This window comes from Perna viridis, chromosome 3, assembly GCF_037379345.1.
Source record: "Perna viridis isolate PV_CMFRI_1.1 ecotype Kerala chromosome 3, ASM3737934v1, whole genome shotgun sequence".
NCBI classification, from domain to species: domain Eukaryota; kingdom Metazoa; phylum Mollusca; class Bivalvia; order Mytilida; family Mytilidae; genus Perna; species Perna viridis.
Window position 1 is genome coordinate 22,597,523 of NC_142447.1, and position 22,211 is coordinate 22,619,733.

Sequence of the window (22,211 nt, forward strand, 5' to 3'; positions counted from 1 at the left end):
TAAAAATTATCTGGGATACCAAAACTTACTTTCAATTAATTGATGAGTTGTATATTAGAAATAACAGAAATTAACTTCTAAGAGTTGTGTCAGGTATGCCAGGTATTGGAGGTATAGATCTATATGGCATTTATCAGACTATGCTGCGAGCTGTACTGTAAGTATTCAAACACACTGAAAACGTTTAGAGTTGTATCAGTTTGATCATGATGTGCATTCATTTTTGTCAGAGGTTATGAGTGAAATATTCTGGCCATATGTGGAGAACTTTTACTTATATTTCAAGAATTTGCAAAAATAATGAATCTGACCAACAAAAAAATACAAAAAATATTGCTGGAGCTGCTCGTAAGGGTAAAAATGATAACTCAAGAACATTGAAGCTCATAATTCTCACTGAAACAGGCAATGCATACAACATTTTATTATTTGGACAAGCAATCATGTATCATAGGGGCTTGGAATCTTGTAAATAAATGCTGACTTTTGCTTAATCTAAAATAGTGCAAATAGTTAATAATTGTAAGGAGTCTCTGTTGTCAAATCAACCCCCTGTGCCACAGGCACCTGTTTCTATCAATGGTCAATTAATGTCATATATAAATAGAGTACTCATGTTTGAAAGTAACCAATCATTAATAGAAACAATTGCCTGTGCCCTGTGCATGAATAGGGAGTCTTATATACAGACGACCGGTCTTCGTTCGTCTTTCGAACGCATTACAAAGAAAAACGCCAGGTGACTAACGAAATGATTCTAAACTACATTACCTGGAGTGCAAAAGACAAAATTGAGCAAATGCAAATGATTGGACGGCTTGATAAACAGCAAAGTTTTTGCAGTGTTTTAATCAAAAGTTCCTTCTTCTGCTATAGTAGAATTAGACGAAGGTAGCAGTAGAGGCGAGTGAGAGTAAAACTAGACTCAAATGTGGTGTGAGATATGTGTCATTTCCGTATCTTGCATCACTTCAAAATGATATATTTGACTACAAGGATGACGAACCACATTGTACCGTATCAAAATGTGGTATTAAAAATTGCAAAACATGCAACATTCTTATAACCGACTCTTACTTCTCCAGTTCCCTTATCAACAAAACCTTCCATACAAAAAGTCACGATGACTTAAGTTGCAAATCAACAAACTTAATATATGGATTAGAATGCAACTTACGTGGTTTAGTATATGTCGGAGGAACGCAAGAACGATTAAACAAAAGAATGTGCGGTCATCGTTCGGGAATTAACACCACCAAATACCCGACAGTTTATCAACACTTTAATCAACAAGATCATTCAATCCTCTCTATGAAAGTTCGTATTTTAGACAAAATTTACCATCCCACGAACAGTCCCGTTCTAAGTAAAAACTATCGTAGGGAAATAGAATAGTACTGGATACGTAGACTAGGTACTGCAATACCTTACGGATGCAATGACGACATCAAAAGTACAGGAAACCTTTCAAGCCAATATAACAATAGCATAAATGTGATAATTTATTTGACAAAAATCCAAGACGGGAAAGGAGTCATGGCCATCGCCACTATACGTTACCTAAGATATATGATGTCTCCTTAGATGGTCTCCTTCCTTTCATACAAAAACCTCTTGGACTTCATCACATTAAAACCAAACTTTATTCTATACCTCTCACTCTACTACACTCCGTTTACAAAACAAGTCTTGACACTCCTGTTTCTGACCCCACCTCATCATTATAGGCTAAAAACCACTAATTCCACTTTCCATAGGCTTCTATGCTAATTTCACAATATTCAATGGCTTCTCTGGACTTTACCTTAACTTTAACCTGCAGAGGACTATATATCAGCATGATTCTACATATGTCAGCTCACAATCCTCAGAATGGCATGTGGGGTTAGCAGACTTGCAGTGCAGTACTGGTCACCGGAAGTGAAGGGTCTATAAATAGCATGGGAAATCCCAGTGTTTTCACAAGATAGGGGTATATTTAAAAATCATTATGGAGATTAGGCTTCACATCACAAGAAGCAAAATGCACCTATAAAATGTACAGAAATGTTTTTCCTTTCAGAAACTGTTTAAATTTTTTAAATAAGATGAGAACTTTTTTCACAGCACTATGAGGAACAGGGGTAATTTCTGCGTAGGACTATTTTTGCGTACGTTCCAAATGCTCATTGGTTGAATTGGTGGTCTGTAACCTAAAGAGTCACTTTTTGTCTTAGAAAAAATAAATAACTATACAGGTATCTTCCTACACACATACTGAATGCATTTGCAAAGTTTCAGTGAAATGTGACAAGCACTTTTTTAAATATTTGATTTTTAAATATAGGGTAACCAAGTTGTGCGAGCAAAAAAGTGACAATATTCTACCATACTTAAATGCATTAAATATTTGAAAAGAACTTTTTCTGACTTTTCAAATAAAAAATATCAATCACAACTTGTTTTTTAACAATATTAATGAAGAAATAGTTTTGAAAGTAATCATTTTCTGAGAAATTGGTCTATTTTTAAAAAATTATTTCTGACATGCCTCCCCCTTTTTCTTGATCACATGTCAAAAATCCTAAATCTTTAAATTTTCACAAAAGGTGATATATTTGGCTTTAAATTTGTAAATACAGTGTTTTCACATTAAAACATGACCAGTAAAAGGCACCTAAAGCAAAAAAAGTACTCAATAATGGATTTTCCATGTTGCCATAGGGGAATGCTGATATGGCCTTAACCGCAGTAATGAAAGTGAGTTTTTCCTCATTTCTAACCTAATTTTTGCTCAAATCTACACAAAACTTGATTTCAAGTGCTTATTACCACCATATTTAGGTGAATATAGCCCTCAAAGTTTAATATTTGATATTTTTACTAAATTTTCTACACTTTTTACAAGATAGGACATAAAAATCAGCCAAAAAGACCAATTTTCAATAATTTGGACCTATAACTTAAAAAAAATGCATATTTTGAAGGATTTTTGTAGTGTATTCCTCTCATGGCAAAGTTAATAAGATCTTCAAGTAGTTTAAAGCTATTTCAAAAAACTTTTCATTTTGCCATGGCTTCTTCTTAAGGCTAAAAACCACTAATTCCACTTTCCATAGGCTTCTATGCTAATTTCACAATATTCAATGGCTTCTCTGGACTTTACCTTAACTTTAACCTGCAGAGGACTATATATCAGCATGATTCTACATATGTCAGCTCACAATCCTCAGAATGGCATGTGGGGTTAGCAGACTTGCAGTGCAGTACTGGTCACCGGAAGTGAAGGGTCTATAAATAGCATGGGAAATCCCAGTGTTTTCACAAGATAGGGGTATATTTAAAAATCATTATGGAGATTAGGCTTCACATCACAAGAAGCAAAATGCACCTATAAAATGTACAGAAATGTTTTTCCTTTCAGAAACTGTTTAAATTTTTTAAATAAGATGAGAACTTTTTTCACAGCACTATGAGGAACAGGGGTAATTTCTGCGTAGGACTATTTTTGCGTACGTTCCAAATGCTCATTGGTTGAATTGGTGGTCTGTAACCTAAAGAGTCACTTTTTGTCTTAGAAAAAATAAATAACTATACAGGTATCTTCCTACACACATACTGAATGCATTTGCAAAGTTTCAGTGAAATGTGACAAGCACTTTTTTAAATATTTGATTTTTAAATATAGGGTAACCAAGTTGTGCGAGCAAAAAAGTGACAATATTCTACCATACTTAAATGCATTAAATATTTGAAAAGAACTTTTTCTGACTTTTCAAATAAAAAATATCAATCACAACTTGTTTTTTAACAATATTAATGAAGAAATAGTTTTGAAAGTAATCATTTTCTGAGAAATTGGTCTATTTTTAAAAAATTATTTCTGACATGCCTCCCCCTTTTTCTTGATCACATGTCAAAAATCCTAAATCTTTAAATTTTCACAAAAGGTGATATATTTGGCTTTAAATTTGTAAATACAGTGTTTTCACATTAAAACATGACCAGTAAAAGGCACCTAAAGCAAAAAAAGTACTCAATAATGGATTTTCCATGTTGCCATAGGGGAATGCTGATATGGCCTTAACCGCAGTAATGAAAGTGAGTTTTTCCTCATTTCTAACCTAATTTTTGCTCAAATCTACACAAAACTTGATTTCAAGTGCTTATTACCACCATATTTAGGTGAATATAGCCCTCAAAGTTTAATATTTGATATTTTTACTAAATTTTCTACACTTTTTACAAGATAGGACATAAAAATCAGCCAAAAAGACCAATTTTCAATAATTTGGACCTATAACTTAAAAAAAATGCATATTTTGAAGGATTTTTGTAGTGTATTCCTCTCATGGCAAAGTTAATAAGATCTTCAAGTAGTTTAAAGCTATTTCAAAAAACTTTTCATTTTGCCATGGCTTCTTCTTAAGGCTAAAAACCACTAATTCCACTTTCCATAGGCTTCTATGCTAATTTCACAATATTCAATGGCTTCTCTGGACTTTACCTTAACTTTAACCTGCAGAGGACTATATATCAGCATGATTCTACATATGTCAGCTCACAATCCTCAGAATGGCATGTGGGGTTAGCAGACTTGCAGTGCAGTACTGGTCACCGGAAGTGAAGGGTCTATAAATAGCATGGGAAATCCCAGTGTTTTCACAAGATAGGGGTATATTTAAAAATCATTATGGAGATTAGGCTTCACATCACAAGAAGCAAAATGCACCTATAAAATGTACAGAAATGTTTTTCCTTTCAGAAACTGTTTAAATTTTTTAAATAAGATGAGAACTTTTTTCACAGCACTATGAGGAACAGGGGTAATTTCTGCGTAGGACTATTTTTGCGTACGTTCCAAATGCTCATTGGTTGAATTGGTGGTCTGTAACCTAAACAGACTTGTTGCCATCAATTTGGATATAATTTCCACAGACTCTTTCTCAGTGTGTGAGAAAAGTCAAGATGAAGAAAAACGATCATTTCCTCCACTACCGTTTGTCAACAAAGGTATAGATGCAATTAATTTGGCTAACATCATCAAAACGTCACCAACAAATTTCCCCCATATTTCGAAGACAAATCCATACCTTTTATTTCTTATTCCTATACTTCACCCATTGCATCCAAAATTTTCAGTTATAAAAGGCTATTGCAGAACCTTGCGATTGAGGACTTCAAGGCTAAACAACCTGACTGTTCTTGCAAAAACTCTCCATTCAAATGTGGTCCTTCTGGTCACGTCGTTACGGGAGATTTAACCATCATCGAAAACGAATCTCCGTGTAATATCCTTTCTAAAGGTCCCAAGTACCGTGAACCACGCTCCATAAATTGGAATTATAACTTTAAAGTTCTTATGGACGCCGTTGAGGACTATGCAAGAAAATGGATAAAACGAGAACAAGAAGACATTGATTCTCTGTCATAGTGGTTAAAGGCCATGAGGTCTTTAATTTTGAAACGAATGAAAGTTTTAAGTAGGTCCATGAGTGCCAGGGCTACATCAGTTTTCAAAGACCCCGATGTAGCAAAAACATTGTCTACTAATAAATGAAAAAAAGATGGTACATGTTTTTCAACAAATTTTTATTTTATGTTCTTTTTTGTTTGTGTCTGTTTTCCCTGTCTGGTCTTTGTCCCTGGATTACATTCTTCTGATTTCCACTAGAATCTTGGTTTCCTTGATTACTCTTTGACCAAATAATTGAAAAATTCTGTTCATGTCAAGGGGTTTCAACTAGAAGATGCTATAGGTGTGCATGGTTTATATATTTCTTATTCTGCTCCATTTAGTAAAAATGTATTTACACCAGATTACCAAATTTTAGTTTTAAAGCATCTTATGTACTACAGCTTTCATAAAAATCCAGTGGTCCTATTCACAAACTAGAGGCCATGTGAGCTATTGCCATCACTTGGCGTCCATTGTCATCGTCGTTGTCCATCATCATCGTCGTTAACAATTTTTCAGGTGAGCTAAAATCATAAGTATAAAATTAGTGGTAAGTTATGATGTCATAATAGAGTTAAGGATTGTGACATCACAACTTACGACTAATTTTACTCTTACAATTTTTTGTGAAAAGGGCTGCAGCTCTAAAGCTTTATTCAATGAGTTACTTTAACAAAATCACCAATAAAGTTTTGCAAAGATTACAAGTATTTTTTGAGAAGGACAGTTTTAGAACATTTTTAAACTGAAAAATCGTGTTGATGAAAATGAAAACAAGTGTTTTATTTTGTTTTTGGATATGCACTTACTATAAGTACAAACATAAATTGTCGGACAGAACAAATTTAAAATTTCTTAATTCAATCAGGCATAACTCCTATAAAATTAACTCCTTAAAATTTTCAGGTAATTTAGTACCTTACTACAAGAGTATCTACCAAGTTTTTCAAAAAAAATTGTTCAGTTGTTTTAAAGGAGTTTTACTGACAAGCTGCATCAGTAGTATATTTCAGGAAATTTCAAAGTTCAAATAGCTGAAAATATCTTGGTAAAATGCACTATCCAATATAGTATTCTTACAAATTCTAAAGTTTCATGAAACTCTATTCCATAGTTTTTAGAAGTTACATTGACTAGCTGCCTTGGTAGTGTACTTAACAGGATTGTTTTAATTGTCATAAGGGCCATAATTCCCACAAATTCAGGGAATCAAAAATTTTTGATAAATATGCACAACTGCATTATGGTCAGTAACTTCAAAGGAGTTGCTGACAAACTGTGTAATGGACTGACAGACTGGACAAAGAAAATACATCTTTTGTGAAAATTGTACCAGGAAAATATTTTAATTGCTTGAAAACCAAGAAATATCGTAAGTTGAAGAATAATAATGAAGAAATATGCACATCTTTTTTGTTTTTTCCTTTTTATTCATATATGTAAACATCAATTATAAAATATATTTTCATACATAAAATTTATAAGCTAACATTTTTTAAAGCACTTTCAAACTGCATCAGATTAGTACAGAGGTATAAATAGTAAATACTGGTAATCAAATAATTGCATTATGGGTAACAAGCATAACATTTTAATCAACAAGTATAACAAATAACATCTTAAAGGTACTTAAAATTTATAAACATACATTTATAATGCATAAAAATTACAACCAATACCCAGTTAATAAAATATCTATATGATTTAGAAAATATCTGACGACAAAAATGATCCAAATTTATAACTTCTGTTGAAAGGGACATACACTACATGAGGATTTGTTCAGAAGATACATATTAAATGCTTCAAAGCTGTAAAAATGAATTCTTAAATGTTTTCTATAAGGCCAAAATAAAGATTCCTAGATTCTCATCCCCTCCTGACCAATTTTTTTCACCCTCCCTGAAAACTTTTATTTCCATTTTCCCCCAATTTACGTCAATTTCTTTCAAATTGACAGCATTTCCCCTTAAATTGACAAAAAAATAAAAAATAAAATTTGCTCATCCGCCACCCAATTTTGAAAAATTAGAGTTTAAGTAAGATGAGAATCTAGGAATTTTTTTATGATGGCTTCAAGTTAAACTGATGTTCATATACACAGGCAAAATTATTTCAGATGATTTTCACACGAATTTCACATGATTTTCACCTGAATTGAGCAAATAAACTAAGTGACAGAGTTCACATGAAATTTGGGTGAATGGAGCTTTCACATGAAATTAACACGAAATGTTCACATGAAATTCGTGTTAAGTGAATTTCTCATGAAAATCATGTTAATTTCATGTGAACTTCACATGAATTTCATGTGAAGCTCGATTAACATGAATTTCACATGAAAAATATTTGCCTGTGTAATGTTCATATTGGCACTTTTCGATGTACATTTTCTGTGGTTAAATACTGAACTTACACATATCACTTTAATGTGCCAAAAAGGTTAAAGGTCAACTGACTGTTATTCTTTCTTCTTTCCTTATTCAATGGAATCAAAAAGTGTTTGTAATTACATCTCTTACATAAATGTCTTGCAATTTTTATACAAGCTCCTTTAATGATTGTCCTGTGCATATAAAGGAATTCCACAAGAAAAGGGGGGGTCATTACTTGGAAAAGTTGGTAGAGAGGTAACTGGTGTTGAACCCCCCTAACCCTATTCATCTATTTTTTTATCATGATTTTTAATTCTAAAATGGTTGACCTATTATTGCAATACACCTGTATATCTGATAGAAGTTCCAAGAACCTTAACAACCCCTTTCCTGTGAAGTTCTAAGAACAGTAAAGAGATGAGATTGAAGAATCAAAGTTATAAAAGTTAATTATATATATTAAATTCACAATATAGTAGTTAATCTTAATTTAACTGGTAAAATTTTTCTATGAAATTTTCATGATAATTATGGAAAGTTTTAGATCTAATTACTAAATTCATCAATCCTAAAACAATTATCTACTAATATGATATGAAAATTTTGGCCAAACTTGTGACAATACTGAATTAACACAAAAAAGTTACTCTAATGATACATAGGAATTTTAAACTCCATAGAGTACTGTGAAGAATTTTTTATTTGTGAAGTGCCTGTTTTTTTGTGGATTTAGTGGTTCAGTAAAACCAAACTTCACATTCCCTATGAATTAAATGGAAGGTTTTTGTTCACAAAACCTAGAGGTTTTAACAAAATCACTAAATTCAAAACTTCACATTGAAACAAACAAACTTTTCACAAACCATGAAATTTGATACTAATAACCATAAGAACTTTTCAGTTTCTTTTGCAGTCAATAAAAGTAACTTTACAGTAAAGAAATTGTTTCATGCTATTTCCAGCATACAGTTACCTCCCTTTAAGAAGAATGGCCTTTCACTACAACACTTGTATCTTGAACACCTAGGTCAATAATATATTCTTATTTTTTTCTGTAACAAGATTCCTGTATAGCACTTACTGGCCACATAAATAACAAAACACGTCTAGACAACTGACAATTTTACAAAAAGAGAAAAAAAGTTCAAGGGCCCCATCTCTGTAAAATATCTGATTGAACAAAATTTTAAATTTCTTTCAATCCATTCAGATAACTTAAATCTAAATAGAGAGTCAATATTTCAAACAAATCATATGAAACAAGAACAAAAAAAAAAAAATCCACAAAAAATTGATTGAAGAAGATTTTTTTAGTTCATGCCAAATTTGTTTACAGTCTAAAATTAAGGACCTGAGGTGACAAATATGCAAATGGGAAATAACTCATTCAATTTGAATACAGAATGCTGGAAATGCAGAAATCATACACAAATGTATAATTTTTGTGAATACTGTACCAGTTTATATTTCACAACCTGAGAAATGATGAAGGGTACAATTAGTAAAAATTGATCAACATAACAACTTGAGCACCATCCTATTTACTATGTAGAGTGTAAACTGACCTTTTTCAAGATTTTTTTCATATTTTCCATGACTTACATGAACTAGGTATGATGTGTTCATTTGATAACTTTCATAATTTTCCATGAAACCACAACAAAAAATTTAAAAAATTATATAATTGTTCAAAAAAAGATTACAGTAGAGTAATCATATGTTTTAGTTAAATAAAACTGTGATCTCATACTTTGAAATGATATTTTTCATCATAAAATTGAAACAGGGTCAAATTTTATCAGTTTGCATAACTTTTTTACATTCATCCTCATATCATTAAGAATTTCGGAATGACCAATAGAACAATACCAGGTAATCATGTTGTATATACAAAAAGAAGAAAAATGAATTAAGAAACTTTGGTAATTAAAATAAAAAATATCAGAACAATATTCCTAATACAGATAGTGTTATTATTTATATGAAAGAAGCACTCTTAACTGAGTATTTTGGCAGTAATAACCTATTTATTAAATTTATATCAAAATCCATTTTTTAAATAAAATGTTGAAAGGAAGACAGTAGTCCATTATTAGCAGTTACATCAACTATGTATTTTTGTATCATTAAGTTTTGATACAATTTAAAAGTACTTCTCCATCTAAGAATCAGGCAAAATGTGTATAAGGTATGGCACATTAAGGGAAAAAAACAGAGATTTATTGCATTAACCAAGTATTTATACCCAATAACATTCAGAAATAACCATCAAAGTGTTTGTCAATTTTGCCTTTGTAAGATATTGACTGGTAAAATTTAGTTGGAATACTAAGTGGCAAAATGGTGGGAAAATTTCCCTGCACTTTTTTCTTATATAAGCAGTCAAAAAATATCTACATCACAGATGCTTCAGAATAAATTTAAATAGCAGTTCAGTTGTTTTCTAGATGTATTGAATATATATGAGGAAAAAAAAACAAATTGAGAAATATGATGTGCTACCCATTGCCTGATTCTTACAGAGAGTTGTATTTAAAATTATAACCAGTTTTAAATATCATTAATATAGGAACATTGTAATTTGATATTTCAACATACGTGATAAATTATCATGTTCAATCTGCTAACAGATATGTACATTAAAAATATACAGAATCTTACTCTGGAGTAGTTGAATTAACGTGGTATTTCTGCAATTGAGACAGTTAAGCTTTTAGATTATGGTGCTATGCTGTAAAACTCAATTATTCAACATTAAAAATTACAGAAATGTGATGGTCAACTGTCTACAGAGCTAGATTCTGCTTCTTGTATTCTTTGCATAGCATTTTATTAGCTGAACTGTATTATTTTACACATTTTGTACAATCCTCCTTGTATGATGTCATAGAGTATGTTATATATAGTACAATGATTAGGAAACACCAGTGAAGGCGGTGTCAAATACAACTTTTTGTTTTCTTTACAAGCCAATGTCTTTAGTAGCTGTAAAACAGAAATGTACAGAAATAATTATATAAATTTGAAATGTTCCTACATCAGCAGTCAAGATGTACTATTGAAGAGTGTTGAACAGGCACTCTTAAGAATAAATTTACTACAAAAGGTTAAAAATAGAAATAAAATTTGAGAAAGTATGGCAGCAAAATGTGGAGAATAAATGGAATCATATGTATTTGCAAAACTTTCCTGTATTTTTTAAGCCTTGGTCAATTCATTTTAGGAATTACAAAATATTGTTTGTAAAATTCAAGAAAAACCACTATAGTATAGTACAGGAAAGATATGTATGAGGAAATGCCTGTGAATCAACAACTTAAAATAACCTAAAACAACATTTTATAACCTGTCAGATAAGAATCTAATCATCAACACTCCTAATGAAAAACTAGCAACTTTCAATCTATAAAACAAACCATTCAGGCTAATTTTAAAAACTGTTTGTTTGCCTCAACTGGACTGACCATACAATAACATGCAGACTTATCAGTTTTTTAAGGCTTTTACCATGCTTTTTATGTAAATTTCTGACAGTTACAAACTGAGATAGTGAAACAGAACTGTATGGTAAGTATTTAAATGAATATGACAACAGAATTAATATTTGTAGATGAAAAAAAAAACATTTATATACATAAATCTACAAGTAACAATATGACTGACTTGTGATCAATGATTTTAGATAAACAAACAATTTTTAAAACTTGAAAAAAAAGTAAAGCTTACTTGAATATAAAATTATAAGCCTAAATAAAAATATGCTAATACTAATCTGTCAAAATATCCATAGTTAGGCCAAATAAAATTAATTAGTAGATTCTCATCCACTCCTGCCCTAAAAAATTGACAAAATATTTTAAAAAAATGGGGCAGGAATTTCAAAATCTTGACGCATCAGTTTCTAGTATTGACTGTAACACACAAATATTTCATTTCTTGGTGACTATAATGATGTTTCTTCTCAGAAATTGATGTGGCTATTGATTTAGAACATATCTATACTTCAAATTGCTGAAATTAATCTAGCAAATATCTGATAAGGAATAAAAAAATAAAAATAAAATCCTCCCACCCGCCCCTTATTTTTTTGTGAATGTTGCAGTATTCTAGGATTTTTCAGAAATTAAGATTTCCTCTGGAAAAATCCATATAAAATCAACTTTCCCACAGTCAATGACTCCTTTCCTAACAAAACAAATCCTTACAGCATATAAAGTTTTCAACTTGCCACGGGAAAGTGTAACTAAGTGTAACTAACTTTCCCTGACCCAAATTTCACTTGCCCCGGGTAACAGGAAATAGGAATCCTAGAACACTGTATTGGATGAAAATCTTCCATTTAAGTTTACTTGGCCTAACAGTTTTGAGATATAAATCTAACATATTGTTAAAAATATACATATCCATGTAACCTTAACATTCCCTTTTTCACAAACAAAATTGAGCAATTGAATCAAGCAATAACAACGCACTATTTTAATACTTATTATCATTAGTGTTTTCTATTATTTAATTGTTTATAGTTTTCATGATGTTTTAACCCTCCTTTTTTGTATCACAGTTTACACAATAAAAGAAAACACGAATTTTAAAATCAATGACACAAGTCATTTCTCCTATCTTTTAAGGACTACTGTTTACATTATCAGGATCATTTTCCATTACTTCTTGAATAATTAAGAACAGCAATTTCTAAAAAACCAGGCACATCTCATAGCAACAAAAATACATTGAAAAGATACCCTTGACAGTTTTTATATTTCTAATTTGTTCCTTCTATAGTTCTGTTAAAAAGTCACGTTTTTTTTCAATGAATTTGAAAGAATTATCTCCCCTTAGTAATGCAATTGTTATTTCCAATGTCTTGATAAATATCAAAAAAAGAGCATCAGGGTTATTATCTTATATACTCGGCGTCACATAAATAACATACTGTTAAAATTTGAATAAAAATATTTTCTACGACTTTATTGACACCTACCGTCGTTTAAATTGTCTTAAATGACTTGCTCATTTGTTAAGCCAAACGGCTTCTCCCTGAACAAGTCGCTTTTAGCTTAAATCATGCGTAACAAATCCTTACGGGAAAATCCCATACTAATATCCGCCATGTTGGTTTCTACGGGGCGATTTGTTTACAAACGAAGTTCGTAAGTTCCCGTCGAACTCCGGTGACAATCGTCTGCTTGATTAACTTCTCGGTATTGTACGTTGTTCGCGTAAAATAAATCCGAGATATCCGAAATAACGCCGAAATGCATTCTGGGTTCTTCGGTTTTTGGACAAACCATTTAAACGTAAACAACATCTCCTAGCAACCCGATCACTGTAAACATGGCCGACTTTTTACAATGTAAATATTGGCACCTAGAATTAAAATCTGACCGGAATTTAACGATTCAATATTTAGGGAGAAGCCGTTTGGCTAAACGAATGAGCAAGTCATTTAAGACAATTTAAACGACGGTAGGTGTCAATAAAGTCGTAGATAATATTTTTATTCAAATTTTAACAGTATGTTATTTATGTGACGCCGAGTATAGTTTATCTCAATCCAAAACTACAAGTTTCAGTTATTTCATAAATCATGAATCACCTCCTGCCTGGTCCTTAAAAACAGCTATACTTACAATTAAAGTCGACTTAGGAGGATAAGGTTATGGTTCATGGTTTTTATGAGAAAACATTTCCATTAATATAAATAAGTTTGACAATTAACCAAGTAGGAAATAATTAGTCACAAAAATGTGAAATTACATAATGCTGTAACAGTAATGGTAACAAATCACTTTGCTTAACTCTCACACAGCATCGGTTGTATTTGTTGGTTGTTCTTGGCTGGTTGAAGGGACAGGCTGTTGAGGCATGGTTATAAGACTAGATCTTTCAGAAGATGGTATTCTTCTTACTGTTGCCTTACACATCGGGCAGATATTACGATGTTTTAACCACTGAAGTAAACAACTGAAAAGTACATGTATGAATTATGTTATGTAGATCAAATGAAAAGTACATGTATGAATTATGTTATGTAGATCAAATGAAAAGTACAAGAATGATTTATGTTCTGTAAAACATCTGAAAAGTACATGTATGAATTATGTTATGTAGATCAAATGAAAAGTACAAGAATGATTTATGTTCTGTAAAACGACTGAAAAGTACATGTATGAATAATGTCATGTATGACTAAAAAATCATGTATGATTTATGTTAATGTAAACCAACTGAAAAGTACATGTATGAATAATGTCATGTATAACTAAAAAATCATGTATGATTTATGTTAATGTAAAACAACTGAAAAGTACATGTATGAATAATGTCATATTAAACCTCTAAGAGTACATGTATTTTATGTCAATCCACTGCCATTATGTTTTTTTTAATACTGTGAAGATACTTCTATACAAGGGTATGAGTATTTGTGGTTGAGTTGAGGATCAGTGGATTTTGTTGGACCATCCAGTTTTAAATAGAAAATGAACATTATGGTGAGAATATAAATTTGAGTAACTGGTATCCTTAAATAATACCATAATACTTGAACAGGTCTGACTGTAAAGGTTAACAATAAATAAGGGAAATATCTAACAATTTTCTTGTTTGTTAAGTCTAAAAACTCATGGATTTCATTGAAGCATAAAGATTTTATTAAAATTATAATTTCATAATTGTCAAACCAATTTAGAACTTCAGTTTGTATAAACATTTTTATATTGCTCTTCTAACACTGAATTGTTACTGAGTTAATTAACAAATTTGTGTCTTGTCTCATATTTGTTGACACAATTCTTCAACCAATATACTCACTTCATGTGGAATAGGTGTTTGCATCGACAGATTGCTATAAATTCATTGTGGCGAAACTCTTCTAAACAAATTGCACAAATCTGAAAAATAACCCAAAAAAATCTCTTCATAATTAATATACAATTAATATATTTATCAGGCAAATAAATAATGGCATGACATTTTATCCACTGGATAACTTGGATTCTAAGATTGAAATAGACTTTTCCAGTGGATAGAAGAATGTTATAAACTTTGCCACCAAGGAATGTTCAAAAATCAGGTTTAAGTACTTACTGACTGGAACCTCTGTTTCTTTACTTTATACTGGATCTAAAAATACAAGGACAGGGAAATGGAAATAGAAGCTATGACACTCATAAATAAATCAACCAAATGTAATCACATCTGTTAACCTTTGGAACAGTCCATGTGGGAGATTCTCCCTATTAACACTTGTCTCATGTGGGAGATTCTCCCCATCAACACTGTCTCATGTGGGAAACTCCCCACTGACACTGTCTCATGTGGGAGATTTTTACCTAAAAGCAATTTTTTATGTTAAAAAATTCATTTATTTAGTATTTTCATAGAAAATACAGTAATTTAACAAAAAATCCTACAAATCTTATATTTTTATGTGGGAAATTCAAAATTTTTCATTGATTTTGTAGAAGTCTCCCCCTAATGTAGGAGCTTGAACAGGTATGTATATCTACAGTCAAACCTGTTTTAGTGACCACCTGTATTCAGCAATAGCCTGTCGTAACAGACTATGATTAAAATATCCCAATGACATGCATTCTACGTAAAATTAACCTGTATATAAAGACCACCTGTCTTATGTAACCATGGTCGTCATCATGAATTCATGGATCATTCATGTATCCATCTGCACCATGAAAACTGATTTGTTCAACATGTCATTGTTTTCCTTTTCTCTTTCCCCTACCCCCAGACTTGATTTTTTATGAGGAACTTGGCAGGTGTTTCAAGAAAAACAGAGGAGGCTTAAACTACCGGTGCACCTAGTCCATGCTCCCAGTTTTTAGTGGAGTCCAAGTTGCTCATTTGCTTTTATTACTTTGTATGTATTATTTTAGTTACTTTATGCTCTTTGTTGTGTTTGTCTCTTTTCCATGTCTGGTCTTTGTCCCTGGATTACATTCTTTTGATTTCCACTAGAATCTTGGTTCCCTTGATTACTCTTTGTTCTACCTTGGCAGTTCACCCAAGATAGGTACAATGTATGTAGTATGTAGCATTGCATTCAAATTTTCTTCTGTTTTACTTATATAATTACAAAACTAAGGTTCAATTTCATTCTATATTAATGTCTGAGTTAAAGTGTTAATAATACAACTTTCAGGCAATCCATGTAAGTGAACAAATATATTTTTTCCTTTTTTCTAGACCCATTGATTTTTCTTAATCAATGTCTCAATATCTCACTTGAAATAACTGATATCTACATACAAAAATAGTAGACTTGTAACAAAATTCTACCAGACTTTCAACATGAAATTTATATTTTGAAAATATTATTCCACAAATATACTGTATTTGAATAAAAAACTTACTCTTTTAAACCCTCTTTCTTCCCTGGCTTTACATCTCAACCTTCAAAAGAAGAGAAAACATACTATTCTTTCTGTCTTAGAAGCTGCTTGTACAACAGAGGAAACATTAAATATATACAGCATTTGGGATATCTGACAGCTTCAATAAAACAAGAGGTTTCCAGGAGCCTGAATCACTCACCTGGTTAAATGTTTGCTTTTCAAGGGCAATAACTGTAACAAGGAGTTCTGACTCCATGAAGAATTTTGTAGAACTTATCATAAGGATCATTTTATCAACTGAAAGTTTCATTCTGTCCATTATAGCTTTCAAGATATTGGCTAAAAACTGTAAAAAAACATTTTTTTTTTGCCTTTCAAGGGAAATAACTCTAACATGGCGTCATCTCACAACTTTGATCCTTGAAGACTTTTGTAGGCATCATAATAAGAATTGCTCTTACATGGAGTCATCTGACAATTTTGATCCCTGGGATACTTTTGTATGCCTTATAATAAGGATCATTTCAGCAATTGGAAGATATTAGCTAAACCTAAAGGTTTTCGAGATATATGCACATAACTAATATCCGACCACTATGTTCTATTTTTAGTAACGATGGCCATGGTTTTTAACCGATCAAAAATCCAAACACCCATTTTGTGCAGGATACCCTTAAAAAGCAAGAATAACAACTTTCATGGAATTCTGTATAGAAGTTTCTCAGAAGAAGATTTTTGAAAGTAATAACATCAATAACAGCAAATAACGTTCAAAAAGGGCAATAACTCCAACATGGGTCAACAGATTTTCACCGAAATTTAACCACAGATAGATCTCATCATGTTGAATACCTTAACCAAATTCAGAATTTGGCTAAACCTAAAGTATCGGAGATATATACAAAAATCTGCTGTCTGAACCCTATGTTCTATTTTAGTAACAGTGGCCATGTTTTTTAACCAATCAAAAATCCAAACATTCATTTTGTGCAGGATACCCTAAAAAACAAAAATACCTACTTTCATAGAATTCTGTATAATAGTTTCTGAGAAGAAGATTTTTGAAAGTTGTAACATTAAAAACAGCAAAAAATGTCCAAAAAGGGCAATAACTCCAACATGGGTCAACAGATTTTCACCAAAATTTGACCACCAATAGATCTAATCATGCTGAATACTTTAACCCAATTCAAAATTTGGCTAAACCAAACGGTTTTGGAGATATATGCAAAAATCTGCTGTCTGACCCCTATTTTACTTTTAGTAACAGTGGCCATGTTTTTCAACCAATCAAAAATCCAAACAGTAATTTTGTGCAGGATACTATAAGGAACAATCATGACAGGTTTCATGCAAATCTATTCACTAGTTTCAGAGGAGAAGATGTTTGAAGAAATTATTCACCACGACGACGATGACAGATTCCAAGTATTGGCAATAGATCACATGTCCAGATGAGCTAGAAAATTTCTTGGGATAACGAATAAATTCATAACATACATGTACATGTACATGTAATTATGAATATGCATGAAAATAAAAAAAACTAGAGGCTCAAAAGAGCCTGAATCGCTCACCTAGTTAACCATTTGCTTGTTTGAAAAACTTGAGGAATGAGACAGGCTAAGAAGTTAAAATCAACTAAAATTATTCATAGCATTTTCATGACCTGAACCAGAATTTTGCTAAAGGCAACAATTTTCAAAATTGTTTTTCAAAAACCTGTCTTATGGCCCCTAAGTTCCATTTTTAGTATAGGCAGCCATATCTATTCACGGATTAAAAATCATAACAGACATTTTGAGCACAATACACTAAAGAACTTATTTTCATTCAATGATCTTAAATGGTTTTGGGGAAGATTTTCAAAGTTGTACAAGTGAAAAAAAAAAACAACAAAAAAACTGTTTCAGGGGTCGTAACTCCAACATTAGTCAATTAATGGTTTTGAAAATTTCGGCATAGGTCCTTCTCATGATGCTTAACAATTTTACCCATGTCAGAAATTTGCTAAAGGCAACGGTTTCTGAGTTATTTGCAAAAAAATCTGCCATCTGATCCCTATGTTCTATTTTTAGTAATGGCGGCCATGTTTTTTCATGAATCAACAATCCCAAAAGTCATTTTGTGTGGGATATTCTAAGGAACATAAATGCCAACTTTCATTGAATTCTGTGCAATGGATTTTGAGAAGAAGATTTTCAAAGTTGCACATGCAAAAAATGCAAAAAAAACTGTTTCAGGGGTCGTAACTCCTACATCAATTGACCAATTGTTTTGAAAATTTTGGCACAGGTCTGTCTCATGATGCTGAACAATATTAATCGTGCCAGAAATTTGCTGAAGGCAATGGTTTTTGAGTTATTTGCAAAACACTGCCATCTGATCCCTATGTTCTATTTCTAGTAACGCCGGCCATGTTTTATCATGAATCAACAATCCCAACAGCTATTGTGTGTGGGATACCCTAAGGAACATATATGCCAACTTTCATTGAATTCTGTGCAATGGATTTTGAGATGTAGATTTTCAAAGTTGCACATGCAAAAAATGCCAAAAAAACTGTTCCAGGGACCATAACTCCTACATCAGTTGACTAATCGTTTTGAAAATTTTGGCATAGGACTGTCTCATGATGCTGAACAATATTATCCATTCCAGAAATTTGCTAAAGGCAACGGTTTTTGAGTTATTTGCAAAAAACTGCAATCTGACCCCTATGTTCTATTTTTAGAAACAGTGGCCATGTTTTTTCATGGATCAAAAATCCCAACGGTCATTTTGTGCAGAACACCCTAAGGAACAATCATGTCAAGTTTAAAACCTGTCAGTCCAGTAGTTTCAGGGGAGAAGATTTTTTAAAATTAACCACGACGACAACGACGATCACGGACGCCAAGTGATGGCATAAGCTCACTTGGCCTTCGGCCAGGTGAGCTAAAAAGCTGCAACCACCAATAATTTTTCATTAAGAAAAACATGTTTCATAGATTTTCAGAGGCTAAAAATAAAAGTTCAGACTAAAAGGAGGTAATTTTAATAAGAAAAAAAAACCAATATAGTTGGGAATGATGAAAGCCTGCACCCTTGGGCATATACTTTTTTTTTGTAAACAACAATATGGAGTTGCATGCCTTGATGTGCTAGGTAGTACTGGACAGCAACCAAAACTGCTTACAATGTGTGCCCTATCTATATAAAGCCACATACAAAATTTGGAATAAATCCATTTATTGGCAATCGAGATAATTTTTTTCACAAGACATGTCCTACTTCAATATTTCAACAATTATGTGAAAAAAGAAGTTGTATTTTGACCTGTATCATATCATATTTAAACCTCAGTCAAATGTATTGTATCATATCATGACCAAAAGTATTGTGATACATTGATATTGCAACAAATCATTTCATCCTTAATAAGAATTGTTGATTTTTCTGCCCTCAATTTCATATTTTAATACAAGTCACTTCCTACAATATCAAATGATTGCTCTATTTTGCTTTCAAAACATACCTCCACATATACAAACAGAATATACAGCTGAGGAGTAATGACACTAGGCCTATCCCAAGCAATGGAAGTGATACATTGGGAGGAATATCACTCATAACTTAAGTCACTGGGCTCATCTTTAACCTACAATGAAAATGATAAAATGGAAAGAATATCACTCATACATGTATCTTAGGTCACTAGGCTCATCTAAAACCTACAATGGAAGGGATACATTGGGAGGAATATCACTCTGAACTAAGGTCACTGATCTCATGACATCCCTAACCTACAATGTAAGTGATAAATTGGGAGGAATATCACTCATAACTTGGGTCACTGACCTCATTTTTAACCTACAATGAAAGTCATATATTAGGAGGAATATCACTCACAACTTAGGTTACTGAGCTCATCTCAAACCTGTAATGAAAGTAGTACATTCAGAGGAATATCACTAATAACTTAGGTCACTGGACTCATTTTTAACCTACAACAAAAGTGATGCACTGGGAGGAATATCACTTTTTACATAGGCTTAGGTCACTGATCTCATCCCTAACTTACAATGGAAGTGATACATTGGGAGGAATGTCACTCTTAACTAAGGTCACTGATCTTATCCCTAACCTAAAATGGAAGTGATACAATAAGAGGAATATCACCAATAACTAAAGACATTGTGCTCATTTTGTACCTGCAATAGAATTGATACATTCTGGGGAATTTTACTCATGAATTTGGTCCAAGTGATTATCTTGAACATGTAACAAAAGTGATAGATTGACATGCAGTGCATATTTGTCAGTCTGTTCCTGTCAACCTTCAGCTTGGATCTGTAAACTACTATCAGTGAGATTATCACTAGTGACAATAATTACATAATTAATAGGACAGACAGACAGACTGACATACATACAGGCAGGCAGGCAGGCAGGCAGGCAGGCAGGCAGGCAGGCAGGCAGGGTGAAACCTATATAGTATATCCCAACTTCATTTGCGGGCATACAAATATCAGTTTTAAATGCTTAAAGTTTTAACAGCATCAATAAATCGATATAAAACCATTAATTTCATTGCCAAAAATGAAAGACAGCCGTGACTGTCATTTACCAATCCAAGGAAGACAACTCAAGTCATCGAAATATTCCATTAAATCGTTCACTTCTATCTATAAAATTTGAGACTTGTAAAATATCTTTTCTAAGAAGGTTGTTTCCATTTAGAGCAGCTAGATCATCATCATTCCACTTCTAATAAACTCATATTTTGAACATGAAAACAGGAAATGTGAAGTGGTTTCTCTCTGACCACATTTGCATAGATTAGAGTTTAAAATATTTTTTTTGGTATATATACACTACTTGTTTCCCTACTTATAGATACATTTATCGATAAATCATTTATTGATACGAGTAAATGAATTATCAATATATTGAAGATTATATATATGATATCAGTAAATATTACATATTTAATCACATGTTAATACAAAACATGATGATATCAATAAATTGAACAATTTATTAAAATTTTAATTAATAATTATAAATGTACACGTTATTAAATCATTAGATGAATTATTAGTGTGTTAATAAAGAGGTTGCCATTATATGGGAGTTTTAATTGTGGACACAAAAGTGTAATACTAATTTCAATAAATATATCACGTTATTAAATATTTAATTGATATCAATAAATGATATATTGTCATAACTAAGTGAAAGTCTACAACAGAAAGTGCATAGGAACATGTACTGTTAAGTCACTGTACAAACTTTCAAAAGACATTTCTTGAAATGATTTAAGCTGCAATAACAAAAGCATTACTAAAAAAGGTTATATATACATGTAAAAGTTCCTAAAATTACATTTACGAAATATTTGCAATTTTAATTATGCATACACTAAAACAATGCATATTTTATAGAAAGACAATTTCATTCTTAAGTAGACAAAACGAATGTAATGTAAATTCAAACTAATGCTGTAAGTACGTTTGCATCTAAAATTTCTGTTGCTCAATTGACAATCAGCTGATGAACTGATGAACACTTGATTATCTCCCCTTACCAGTTTATGTCTGATTCATCAGATCATAAGAGCGTTTGTTTATTACAGTTGTATATTTTTTTTTGGAAAGTACAAAACGAAATTTACAAATTTGACATTGCCATTAATGCCGACCATCACACCGGTGGAATGATATTCAGTAAATCAAAAAATAAAAGAAACCAAAAAAAAAAAAAAAAAAAAAAAAAAAAAAGAAAAAAAAAAGGAAAGGTTATTTGTCAAAAATCAATAATGTGAATGTATATAAATATGATTTTTTTAATATTACAAAATGTGTGGTATTTTATAATATTACTGAATCAGGAATTTCAAAATGAATTTTTGTTATTACAAAATGAATTACTAATATTAAAAATGATTTTTAATATTAAAAATTCATTTTCTAATATTACAAAATATTGATTTTTGTCCACATTGGCATGCCATCTGAATACCTATATGCCAGAAAATGTATGAAACGGGAGCAAGAAGACATT

The 22,211-nt window shown here is 31.6% G+C and overlaps 2 protein-coding genes across 9 annotated transcripts in view; both read right to left on the reverse strand.

Annotated features, from left to right (window-relative positions):
* LOC148621464 (complexin-like) overlaps nucleotides 1-899 on the reverse strand; it is an 87,813-nt gene extending 86,914 nt beyond the window's left edge. For all 7 annotated transcript variants that reach the window (XM_088575894.1, XM_088575909.1, XM_088575903.1 and 4 more), the window contains exon 1: nucleotides 772-899. The gene's annotated coding sequence lies outside the window, so the exon portion shown is untranslated. The remainder of the gene's footprint in view (nucleotides 1-771) is intronic.
* A 7,514-nt stretch (nucleotides 900-8,413) lies between these two features.
* Nucleotides 8,414-21,737, reverse strand: LOC148621466 (RING finger protein 24-like). 2 transcript variants are annotated; one of them, XM_088575911.1, is made up of 7 exons: nucleotides 21,660-21,737; nucleotides 19,684-19,806; nucleotides 16,185-16,224; nucleotides 14,902-14,937; nucleotides 14,626-14,705; nucleotides 13,570-13,776; nucleotides 8,414-10,797 (listed from the first exon to the last, which is right to left on the reverse strand). In XM_088575911.1, exons 2-6 carry the CDS (start codon nucleotides 19,776-19,778, stop codon nucleotides 13,614-13,616), a joined length of 414 nt encoding a protein of 137 aa, XP_088432037.1. In that variant the 5' UTR covers nucleotides 19,779-19,806; nucleotides 21,660-21,737; the 3' UTR covers nucleotides 8,414-10,797; nucleotides 13,570-13,613. The 2 variants fall into 2 exon arrangements, with proteins under 2 accessions (XP_088432037.1, XP_088432036.1); XM_088575910.1 differs by having other exon boundaries at nucleotides 9,829-13,776.
* Between the last annotated feature and the right edge of the window lie 474 nt (nucleotides 21,738-22,211).

Bases quoted from the DNA above. Each gene is read 5' to 3' on its own strand.
- LOC148621466 (XM_088575911.1), bottom strand. From the start codon at position 19,778: ATGAGTGATATTCCTCCCAATGTATCACTTCCATTGCTTGGGATAGGC. The intron at 14,706-14,901 runs GTAAGTACTTAA...GTTATTTTTCAG, and splicing joins AGAAACAGAGGTTCCAGTCA to ATTTGTGCAATTTGTTTAGA. The intron at 13,777-14,625 runs GTGAGTATATTG...TGTACTTTTCAG, and splicing joins AAACACCTATTCCACATGAA to TTGTTTACTTCAGTGGTTAA.